At 40.0% G+C, this 12655-nt stretch overlaps 2 protein-coding genes across 4 annotated transcripts in view; both read right to left on the bottom strand.

Annotated features, from left to right (window-relative positions):
- The window catches only part of LOC117494828 (C-type lectin domain family 10 member A-like), a 99868-nt gene that overhangs the window by 62566 nt on the left and 24647 nt on the right, over positions 1-12655 (bottom strand). The gene's annotated exons all lie outside the window — the stretch shown is intronic.
- LOC117494829 (C-type lectin 1-like) overlaps positions 1-12655 on the bottom strand; it is a 59002-nt gene that overhangs the window by 44285 nt on the left and 2062 nt on the right. The window contains exons 1-2 of one of the 2 annotated variants that reach the window (XM_034145816.1): positions 10519-10597; positions 9724-9795 (exon numbers count right to left, since the gene is read on the bottom strand). In XM_034145816.1, coding sequence (XP_034001707.1) covers positions 9724-9795; positions 10519-10522 — 76 coding nt within the window. In that variant the 5' untranslated portion in view covers positions 10523-10597. Of the gene's footprint in view, positions 1-9723; positions 9796-10518; positions 10598-12655 lie in introns of those variants that run through there. The other variant, XM_034145815.1, reaches the window with a different exon arrangement.

The following is a 12655-nucleotide window of genomic DNA, read 5'->3' as shown; positions in this document are numbered from 1 at the left end:
TTCAGTTTCAAATGCTGTGCATATCCGGCCTCAAACTGGGCAATGTTTTGGAAGCTTTCGTCGTGGTTCTTCCGTCCGGTAGGACAAACAGCTCAGATTTCTCCTCACATTTCAGGAAACAGGTCCTTGGCATTGGCATGACTGGATCGATTGTGAACTGAACCAGAGCTTCCAACAGTAAATGTTAGGCTGGCAGAGGGTGCGGCCAGCGCCGCTGGGTGTGGCCATAGCTCTTCGGGATTGGTCCATTTCGTTCCGGGTACCGCATGACATCATGCGGTACCCGGAACTAAATGGAAGACTCAAATGGGCAGTGACGTATCTCCAACGAGGCGTTTTGGGGAGGTATTTTCTGTGTTAGAGTTTTACTCGCTACAGGGTGTACTTTGAGGGTTTTGACTCTGCACACCGTTTACATGCATAAAAACCTTCATAACACACAAGGGGACGGGTAATAACCGGAAAAGCATGACATGGGAGCTTTAACAAAATAAAATATACTGCTGTTTCTGGTTTAGTTTACGACGGATATATTCTGTTATTGTTTTGATATTTGTAACACAAAAGCGATGTAAAAAACCCACAGCAACACAGAAAAGATGGTCTTAACATGACCCAGTGGTCTAGTAGTTAATAAAAAACAATAATATCAAAACCAAATATTACTAAGAACTTTATTGTGAAATTAAAACAGAACGGTAAAAGAATAGTTTCCGGTCTATTCTGAGGCCCGATCTCTGTATATAAATAAATAACTACGACAGATGTGTAATGTTTAATGCAGCCAAACCATTTATTACAATGCATTCTTGTGATGACTTTCAAAGAGTAAAGCAAGCACTGCTGAATAAGTATGATTTTATCTTTTACAAAACGTTTTTTTTCATATGGAATGCAGTTGGAGGTCATCCAATCACAGAGCTTGAGAACTAATCACGGGGTTTGTCAAACAAAGCACATGGTGTAGTCCTAAACGATAGCTGAGGATTCTGGGTAGTGTATTGTCTTCTGCCATCCTAAACTCCGAACAAATATTTGTTTCTCCGAATCAAAGGGGAAAAACACAAAAGCATTGCACACAATTTAAACCAATTAATGTTAGGATAACCTGGTGTTTTTGAGTTGAACAGTAGTGCAGATATCACTGTAAAATCAATCGACAGTAAGGAGAATAGTTACTTCCGGGTGTAAAATCCTCCGTTATCCAATGGGAATGGACGCTCACATTGCCTTTAAATGCCGCCGACATGGACCGATCCGGTGCTTCCATGAGCATCAAATACCGCCGCCGATGGGAATACATTGCAATCAGTTGAAAGCTCTTTGCGTCCGTTTATGAAGCTGAAGGAGCCTCGGCGCGTCCCAACTGCACGCCACGGGACCCTGACCAAGCGTCGCTCCTGGACGTTTAGGGAGTGAGAGTGTGTTGTTTAGATAAATCACACACATAACTCTCATCTCTACATATTAAAATGTGAAAACATCACAATACAAATTCTTAAGAAAACAGCTCTGAGCTAAATCCAAAGATGCACCAACTCCTATTGGCCAACATAAAGCAGCATTTTAAAAATGTCAGAAAAAGCAAATTGAGCAAGTGTTGGTCCTTTTATATCAAATGATCACTATATACTGATGTGATAAATGAGGTTACTGCATCTTTGAAAAAGTTAAAGAAAAGCATATGTAAGAGTACAAGTATGACTGCAGTGTTTAAACAGATAGAGCTTTCTTCTGGCAGAGCCATCTTCGTTTCTGATCACAGCTCACTGATGGCCATGTTGTTTGGCTCCAGATAGAGAGTGCACAGTGACCCTCAGTAGGTGGGTCTATCCAGGAGCTGAGGGAAAAACAGGAAGTTTAGATAAAGGCTGATAGATGTTTATGATTCAAAGTGTTTAGTAATGTGTCTTACCTATTAGTCAGATCACTTCCATCTTCCCACTTCCATTTCCCGTTTTCAACTCTCAGACCAATCCAGGTTCCAATAGTTGCTGAACTATATGGGCTGTATTTCAAGATGATGATCTGACAACAGGTAGACAGTCATCAGGTATTTAAACATAATACTCAAATCAACATGTTATGAGATACATTTTGCCGAAGTTGGGAAATTATTTTGTCACAGCAGCAATGTTTTCAGGGGATCTTAAAATCTTTAAAGGTGAGGGGGGGAAAGTATAAAAATCATCAAATTAAATAAAAAATAAAAACATTAAACAGCAGCAAGTATCTACAGTAGAAAGGACATGAACCACAAAGAATACTCCTAGTTAGGTTAGACTGTTCTATAAAATACCCATATATTACAGTAGCAGAAACACAAATATACGATAGTATATAAATTACAGTTGTGTACATTAGCTGTTGTGCAAAACGTTCATGGTAATGGAGAGGGAGAAACTAAAACGTTCAGACTCAAAGTGTGTCCAGACCTACAGAATTATTTATAATTTCATAATTGTGTTACCTTTTCCTTTTCATTATGTGCAGCAGCCAAATATGCATTAAGCACTCTGCAGCGTTCTCGAGCTTCTTCCCAGGTTAACCGCTCTGTAGGCACAACATCATTGACCGAATAGCAGCTAGGCTCACGGTATCTCCAGTTCTTCTCACAAGGTTGACACTGTGTCACTGAAACAACAGAGACCAACCCATTATCCACATGACTGCTTTGTAATTGTGATTATTATTATAAATGATACATTTTATTATAAAATAAAGCACATTTCAACAAGAAGGCACTTTAAAGTACTGTTAAAAAAGAATTAAAGGAGTAAACCATAATGCAAAACAAACACATGATATAATGAGATTAAAATTAGTGATGTCATTCGACAAAAAGTTTTTGGAGGTTAATAAAACAAATACATGTGTGGTGTTGTAATAAAGAAATGTGTTTAGAGAAATCAGAGTATTTCTTACTTTATTATAACATTTAGCAAAAGCAAATGCTGCTGCTGTGATTGCCCTCTGTGTAACGCGTGATACACATATGCTCGTATGGTAGTTTCCTACCATGGCAGTTCTCATATTGCAAGCACTAAGAATATGATCTGTTTTCACCACACAGAGTTCTGTCATTACTGCAGGAAGACAGGGTCACATTTAGTAACGTGATACATTTGCATATTGTTTTACAATATATATTGTCAAGCTTATTTATCCTAGTTGATGGTTCCTGAGCATACCTTCACCCTGTTTGCAGTACTCATTGATGCTCCACTGAGCTTGACTGATGTTGAGCTCATTCCAGTTTGTCTTCATGTTTTGTATTTGCTGTTTCAAGTTCTTCTTCTGTGTTTCCAGCTCCTGGACTCGTGAGTACAGCTCGGCATTGTTTCCTGAAAGTTCAGAGGTCACTACAGACACAGACAGAGGAAGGTGTTGGGCTGTAAGACTTGTGTCTCTGAGTGTTTTAATGTTCTTGATAAACATTGAAGACTGGGTTCACATGTTTGCTTCACATAGCAAAGAGCTAAATGCATTTGGAAAGCGACTGGTCTCCTCTGTATTGTAGACATCTTACAACGGCTCTGACATTTCAAACCACTGCCTTTTGCAAAATATGGAGAACACAAGCAGACACCTTCACACACACACTTCACCCTTAACACATATTTCAGCCTCCTATTGCAGAATCTTTGCAGCAAACGAGAGGGGAAATGTTGTTGGATCAACAGACAGTTACAGAGCTTCAGGTCACATCTAATACAAACTGTTGAACTGACATTCACACAGAAGATACTCACAGTAGATACGGAGACCCATGATGGCTAACAGTATGAGCCACCAACACACTGCTATCAGAAGAAAAAACCTCCGGCCTGAAAAATAATAATTCAGTTAAAAAAGCTAAACAACATGACAGTCACAGATGCTTAGGATACATTTAGAACAAAAAGAGACGATTACATATTCACACTTTCAACTTTCTGTACTCCCATTCTTGAACACTATGATTGCTACATGAATCCCATTTTTGACAATATTAAATGTGGATTGTTTTGTGTTCATAATGCACCTGGACGGGTTCTCTTTTCATCAACAGCGCCTCTTGAGGCATTAACATAGTCAGCTTCTTGTTCTTCAATTTCCTCTGAAAGATAAACACATTATTTATATTTTAATGCAGTTTTACTTCCAGCATGTTGAGCATCCATGAGGAACCATTGTACTGAAAGATGGATTTTATCATTTGTAAAGTTTTAATGTATAATAAACGTTCTGGTCACGCTGAAAAAGCATAAAGTTAATCTCCAGTCACAGATATTAATCTAAAGCAGAACTAAACACCACACAGAGAATTGTTCGGTTCTCACCCTGACATTTTCTTTAAAATAACAAACCAATATCTTTCTGCTGAAACTAAAAACCATTTGACAAACTAAAATCTGATTTATTTTAAATAATCAAATTGATTTTGTCAGAAGAAGATGTTGATACATCGCCAGTTTCTTACTCAATTTATTCTGAGAGAAACAAATGCATTGAATTTATAATTCTGTGTTTATCAGAGTTTGAAAATCACAATTTTAAAGATCACATTTGAAATAAATGTTGTTATTTTAAAGCCTTTGTTGCTCAGATCTGACCAAGCATCAGAAACAGTATAAATAGGAAAACATGTAGGCAATGTCTCGATAAAAGAAAAAAGCAATGTTTTACACTCACACACATAGAAATTAGAATATTTTTAATTACCCATTTCCTGCTGAGTTCTTCTGTTCATCGTGGACAAGAGTCTGAAGTCCTGCTGCAGACCTGAGGCTGATAGAGAGCGTCTGCTCTGAGGTGACGCTCTTTAGTCGACTTCTGCTCTGAAGTTATGGTGTGAAGTTTTAATGTAGGTCAGTGCCAGACACGTTGCAACCTATCAAATCGTTTTGACCTTTTTTGGCTTGATTTACGTACTGATAACTTTGACGAGCAATATGAAAGAAAACAACAAGGACAAATACTTAGTCTCTTTAGAAAGCCCTTCTGAAAAGCCCAGTGTGCTCTGATTGGCTTTCGGTAAAATTATGAAGTACATTTGTAGTAGCAACATTTTTGATGTACTTTACTTTGCTGAGTATTTTCCATTTCCTGCTACTTTATACTTCCACTCCACTTATCAGATATGTTATATTGTTATATGTGAGGAAGAAACTCACAAGATATCTAACAGTATAGTTTAAAAACGACTCAATCCTTCTGTTTCAGCTGCAACATTGAAGTGATTAATAAATATGTCAGGGAAGTGACCGAGAGACTTGGACTCATCTGCACGACTCCACACAAAAGTACAAAAATGAACTTTATTCATTTTGGCAAAGACTAACTGAATGTGGCTCTTGAAACTGAAGATGTTAGCTTGGAAAACTCTGGCTCTCTTGACATTGTACGAAACAAGACGAACTGGCACAGGACAAAGGGACACGAGGACTATTTATAGAAGAGTTAATGGGACACAGGTGGAAACAATCAAGGTTGAGGCCGACAATCACAGTGGCGGGAAAACACACAAATGGTGTGAAAGTCAAGAGCTCTGAAAAGAGACGGAGGGGTAAATAAAAAAGGAAGTGCAATGACAGACGAGACAAGATATAAGTGACAGTAAATTAACACGTTAACAATGAGACATGACTAAACCCTAACCCTAACCCTAAACATATGAACTAAACATGAAACCTTTAGGATGAACCTGATAACGAACACCTTCCTATTGCTAACTTGTGGCAGCAAACGAGAGGGGAGATGTTGGATCGACAGACAGAGTTACAGAGCTTCAGGTCACATTTAATACAAACTGTTGAACTGACATTCACACAGAAGATACTCACAGTAGATACGAAGACCCATGATGGCTAACAGTATGATCCAACACACTGCTATCAGAAGAAAAGACCTGAGGCCTGAAAAACAAGCATTCAGTTAAAAAACCTTAACAAAGGTTTCGAAAGGTTTCAAAGGTTTCAAAAGGTTTCAAAAGGTTTCAAAAGGTTTCAAAAGGTTTCAAAGGTTTCAAAGGTTTCGAAAGGTTTCAAAGGTTTGAAAGTCATATGCACAGAAACAGTCTAGTCTAAAAGCTGTGGTCGCAGGTTGGTTAAAACATGCAATATAAACATGTTTATAAAAATAGTGCAAGCTCAGGAGTTTTGCAGTCTTAACGCCTAAAACCATTTAACAGTGTAAGCTAATGCTTTCAATACATTATTAGCATACCACAAAAATAGCTAAACAAATATTAACCTTTGTCACTATCACAGTGTTTTACCTTTATGTTTGTTTTTAAACATGTTAACAGTATTAAATAGTGAAATGTATTGATCAAAATGCTGCAGCACGGGTTTTAACAGGAACAAAGAAGATGGACCACATCACTCCTGTTTTAGCAGCATTGCACTGGCTACCAGTTAAGTCCAGGATTGATTTTAAAATACTTTTACTCACATACAAAGCGCTCAATGGTCAGGGACCATCCTACCTACAGGATCTTTTAATCTCCTATTGCCCCTCTAGGGCATTAAGATCCCAGAGTGCAGGTCTGTTGGTGGTTCCCAGAGTCCACAAAAAAAGGTCAGGTGCTAGAGCTTTCGGCTACCAAGCCCCGTTCCTCTGGAACCAACTTCCAGTGGCGATTCGGGAGGCAGACAGTGTCCACACAGTAGGTTAAAGACTTTCCTCTTTAGTACAGTGTACAGTTAAGACTGGTTTTAAACCCCCTTTTATACATCCTCATTGACCCTTCCTTTCATGGAATTTTATTGTACTCTAACTGTATTTGTGTCATTGTGTTATGTTCCTTTTTAAATTACGTTTGTTGTTTTTACATTGTTTTACATTGCCAATTTTGTTTGTTGACTTGTGAAGCCCTCTGAGACAAATAGGATTTGTGATTTTGGGCTATATAAATAAACTTGAATTGAATTGAATTGAATTGAATCATGCACCTGGAGGGGATGCATTTGTATCCACGGTGCCTTCTGGTGCAGCTTCTTCTTTGGTGTCCTCTGAAAAATAAAAACACAGTGTGTTATGTTATGAAGTTTATCAGAATCAGAAACAGGTTTATTACCAGGTAGGTTGAAAGATATTGTATACATTGTGTGCATTAAACTCCCAATATGATCAAACTTCAAAAACCATTGGACAAAACATTCATTTTATAATCAGCTATTGGTGGTAAATACAGTGAAGAAGAGAGACCTCTGTCTTGAGTTAAGTTACTAAACAACATAAATTTAAAGTTAATATAGAACAAAAAGATCTGATTTAATATTCACATTTTTAACCTTCATCACTATTTTTAATTTATTTTTAACATTATATTTATTGGGATTTTCATCATAGAAAGAACATACAGTCACACATACATACATACATTAACGTGATAGTAATATTACATGGGAAGATAACACTCCCCTCCCCCCACCCTCAATAATAATAATAATAATAGCTTGCATTTATATAGCGCATTTCAAGGGACCCAAGGTCGCTTTACAACTAGTATAGGAAAAAATAACATAACAAAACAAAAGTCAGACAGACAAAACAACAGATCGATTAGGGGCCGAAAGCCTTGGCAAACAGATGGGACTTGAGGGCCCTTTTGAAGGCGTCGAGTGTGGGGATGTTGCGAATCTCCGCAGGGAGAGCGTTCCAGAGGGTGGGGGCTGCCACACTGTAGGCTCTGTCCCCGAAGGTTCGCAGTTTGGTGCGGGGGGTGGTAGGCAGGCCAGAGTCTGAGGACCGCAGGTTCCGGGGTGGGGCATGTGGGTGAAGGATGTCCGATAGGTACTGGGGGGCAAGGGCATGGAGGGACGTGTAGGTAAGGAGGAGTGCTTTGTACGATATACGGGACTTGACCGGCAACCAGTGTAGGTGGATGAGGGTGGGAGTGATGTGCTGCCACGGCTTTGTGTGTGTGAGTACCCTAGCAGCACAGTTTTGGACATACTGGAGCCTGTCCAGGGTTTTTTTGGGAACCCCGAACAGGACACCATTGCAGTAGTCCAAGCGGGTGGTGACAAATGCATGCACTAGGGTTTCGGCAACCGACTCCGAGAGTGACGGTCGGAGTCTGGCAATGTTCCTCAGGTGGAAAAAGGCCGATTTGGTCACAGATTTGACGTGGGAATGGAAGGAAAGGGTGGAGTCAAGGATGACACCCAGGTTGCGGGCTTCAGGAGATGGGGAGATGGAGCAGCCGTCGACCTCGAGGATGAAGTCACCAACCTTCTGGAGCAGGGCCTTGGGTGCCACAACCATGAGCTCTGTTTTATTGCTGTTCAGCTTAAGGTAGTTGGAAGACATCCATGTTTTGATGTCATGCAGGCAGTTGATGAGAGACTGAGGGGGGAGCTGGGAGGATGGAGTGGTCCTGAGATACAGTTGAGTATCATCAGCGTAACAGTGGAAATTGAGTCCGTGATGTCGGATGATCTGGCCGAGGGGGAGCATGTAAATGGTGAACAGGAGGGGGCCAAGCACAGAGCCCTGGGGTACACCGTGGTGGACTGGGGCCGGGGGTGAGTTTGAGCCACTGATGGAGACAAACTGTTTCCTGTTATGGAGGTAGGATGTGAACCAGGACAGCGCTGTGCCAGTGACACCTAGGACATCGAACATTCAGGGAAACCTCACAGATTGAAATGAAACAGGAGTAAATACAATCAGATAAAGTAAAGGATGTGAAACAATAATACAAAACATTTATATGAAAGAATAACTCGTTTCTATATTTAGAGATAATAATAATTCAGTCAGACAACTCACGTATCTCTTTAACATGTTTATTAGAAGCAGCATATAGTTGAGTTTGGCAACTAGGCTCGGGCCTCATCACTCCACAGATATACATAGCACGATGAGTGATGATTAAATAACTAACCCCGAGCCTACAGGTGGAAGCTGGGGTGGAAGCTGGGGTGGAAGCTGGGGTGGAAGCTGGGGTGGAAGCTGGGGTGGTGGTGGGGCAGGCAGGCAAGCAGCAGCAGCATGAACACAGCAGCGGTAGCAATGTGAACGCAATAGCAGGGCACGAACGCAGCAGCAGCAGCAAGCAATGCATGGAGAGAGATCTGGCAGGTTAAATAGAGCGGCATATTAAGGAGACTCTGTTTGGTTGCTTGTAGAGTGGCAAGGGGCGTTATGTATGAATGCAGCGTAAGTGCTCGAGTTGACTGCCTGAACTAGCTCGCAGGCTTCGCTCCATTTATAAGCAGCATTGTTATTATTCCTTATTTTGTATCAGTGTTTGATAGCGATATTCATCAATTTCACTCATCAATTTCCATTCGATCACTTTCAAGAAAATGCATGAACGTGTCCCATATGTCCTTACATTTATTTACTTTCCTTTTGATCACATAGGTTCATTTGTCCAAAGCGAGGCAGGACACCATTTCCCGCAGCCACATTGCAGGAGTAGGACCATCCGTATTTTTCCACCTCAGTGCAATTGCTCTCCTAGCCTGAAGTAGGCAAATATTAATCAAGGGCACTGCTTTACGGCTTGGTACCAATTGATCGAGATATATACCTAATATACAGAGCTTTGCGTCGAGAGGGATCTGTAGAGCAGTTACATGTGCAATCAGGTTAACTATGTCTTTCCAGAATGATTGGATTTGTTGGGATTCCCACATACAGTGCAGCAGAGTACCAACATTCACTATTTTATTTTTAAATAATATGACTGTTGAATAAATCTCATGTTTGCTTGTGTTCACAGCTCACCTGGACGCATTGCCTTTTTATCCACAGGGCCTTCTGGTGCATTCACATAGTCAGCTTCTTCTGTGATTTCCTCTGGAAGATAAACACATACTGTTTCATCAGATATGCAGTTTCTCTCCCATTATGTTCAGCATGCATGAGGAACCATTTCACTAAATGATGGAGTTTATAATCAAACTCAACGATGTAAAATGAGTTGCAGTCACGCAAAGCATCAGAGCAGAAAAGCAGAACTAAAAACACACAGAGAAGTGTATCATGCTGACTTTTAAAACGAGATTAAAGACCAATTAGACAAACTCAAATGTGCCTCTTTCAAATATAACATTTGTACATGTTTTTGTTCAAAAATGGAACACATTTAGTATTTAGTACAATAGTTCATCATGTGTGGTTAACATATTGATAAACTACAAGCTTCTTCCTAATTTACTCTCAACAAAATCCCCAAAAGCATCAAACATTATGTCTCTATGTTCAGCAGAGTTGATCAATTATAACTTTAAAGATTCAATCTTAAATTAATTTGGATATTTAAAATAATGTGCTGCTAGGGAGTGGTCAAGCCTCAGAAGCAACTCACGCATATATGGTCATACATAGCAAACCATGTTGGTAAAGGCAAAGAAAAACATATCATAGGATGTATCTTAGACACACACACACACACACACACACACACACACACACACACACACACACACACACACACACACACACACACACACACACACACACACACACACACACACACACACACACACACACATAAACTCTGGAATATTCTTTAATTACCCATATCCTCGATTATTTGTCCTTTCGTCCTGAACAAAGTCCTGCTGCAGTCCTGATGAGAGCGTCTCTCTGATGTGACGGTTCAGTCGACTTCTGCTTCGAGGTGGAGATGGCATCTTTTTAATAATCTGTTGACACTTCCCAAATAGTTTCAACCGGAACTTGAAAACGTGTGGCCCTTTCAGAGTTTTAATAGAGTCACACATCCAACATATTGGATTTCCCAACAATATAATCATATTAACTGCAATTTGGATCTCCATTGGATTTCTAGGCCCCAAAAACGTATGTTTAGTCACCAAAATGCTCTCAATGCCACTTCCTGTCTCTCTCTGGAGCTCTGCAGGTGCTGATGTTGACAGAGTGACTGAATATTGAGGCCTGAGGCCTGTACTACGAAGCTGGTTCAACCTAAACTGGATATGTTTGAGTTAGCCGGTTGGCCCAATCCAAAACATACGCGCTCTCGCTAAACTGTACTACGACGCTGGTTATCAAGTGGATCGCTCAAGCCAGCCGTGTCCTATCTAGTTAGGTGCACGTTCACATGAAAGGGGTGGTATTTGGAGCATTCGACCAATCTCAAACATGGACAAGGTACTGACAGTGCAGCGCGTCATACTTTCTGAATGAAAAGTGAACTTTAATATTAGTCAAATATGAAGAAGTTAAACTTTAAACATCCATGACTTAAACACTTTATCCAGGATAAAAGCCACATAGCTGCAGCTGCAAGGTGAATGCAGCTGGTAAAAGAAAAAGCGTTTGAATGCGTACATTAACAGGTTTATGATATCACTGCCCCGTCTAAGACACGAGTGGATCTGACTTTAATTACATTTGACTCGAGTGTTTCGTCAACTTAATGTGTTGCTTAAAATAATACTTCTGCATACAGTATGTGACACTGTGAGTGTTGCACGGCCAGATACGGCTCAAGAAGCTGACTCAGATAAGGAAATATATGATACATTATGATGTGATATGATATGAATGATAATGGGACACATCGACGTCTGCACTCACAGTGCCGCGGACTGTACTTAATGTTACTTTGATCCGGTTACTTATGTTGTGGCAGATATTTAAGTAAGCTTTCTTAACGCTAATGTTATAATAGTCAGATTGCTCTGAAGATGGGAGGGGATATTCTATTAATTTTCACGTTCACACAGTCAGTTGATTTTTGCCGGCCGTCTTTCCTGCAACGGCAGTTTTTCTGTATTTCCTCTATCCTGTAATATGACTTGATAGCTTTAAACTCCGCACACGGAGCTGATTGGTCAGCAGGCGATGCTTTCACTGAGTTGATCTCTTAGCCTGCAACCTAACCTCCTCCCGAGGAGGTTAGCCGCTCAGCATAAGTTACCATGGAGATCTAGCCCGCTAAAAAGAGAACCAGCGTCGTAGGACCGGAAAGCCCGAGTTTTCCCTGAAGTCAGCCGGCTAAGCGAAAATCCGGCTTCGTAGTATAGGCCCCTGATGTCCTTCTATCTTATTTTCATCACAATGGTTGCACCATGAATAAGATTGTTTCTCCAGACTTGATTAAAGCACTGATGTTTTCAAAGAAAAGACAAAAACAACAATGTGTGGCAGCACATTTATTCACTGGTGACAACAGAGTAAAACAAGACATTGCTCAAAAATACAGATAGATACAAATCATCCATAAAGTGTGCATCATCAGAATAGTATCAGGGACAGTTTCATCCCACTGGCCATAAGACTATTAAACACCTGAGCTTGCACTATTTTATTTGTATTGTTGTTTCTTATATGTATTTCTTATGTCTTGTTAATTGCACTGTTAAGGAACCTGCGATCACATTTTTTATACATTACATAATTACACCGTAGTTTCTAAATGTCATGACAATAAACCTTTGAATCTTGAAAGATAGTTATTAAACAGACTCTGGAACATTGTATTGAGAACAAGTGATGCAGCGCCCTCTGTTGGCCAGTAGAAGCAATCAAATAAAATGGTCCATAATCTTTGCAATAATCTGCTGAGTTTAAGCGTTGCATCTCTAACACAATAGAATAACATTATTCACACAAAACAGTATAACTATTTTAACCATCCATATATAATAAAAACACCATAACAATGTTAAAGAAAGAAATATTTGCA

Source organism: Trematomus bernacchii, unplaced genomic scaffold (assembly GCF_902827165.1).
Source record: "Trematomus bernacchii unplaced genomic scaffold, fTreBer1.1, whole genome shotgun sequence".
In the NCBI taxonomy this organism is placed as follows: domain Eukaryota; kingdom Metazoa; phylum Chordata; class Actinopteri; order Perciformes; family Nototheniidae; genus Trematomus; species Trematomus bernacchii.
This window is presented reverse-complemented; position numbering and strand designations above follow the sequence as displayed.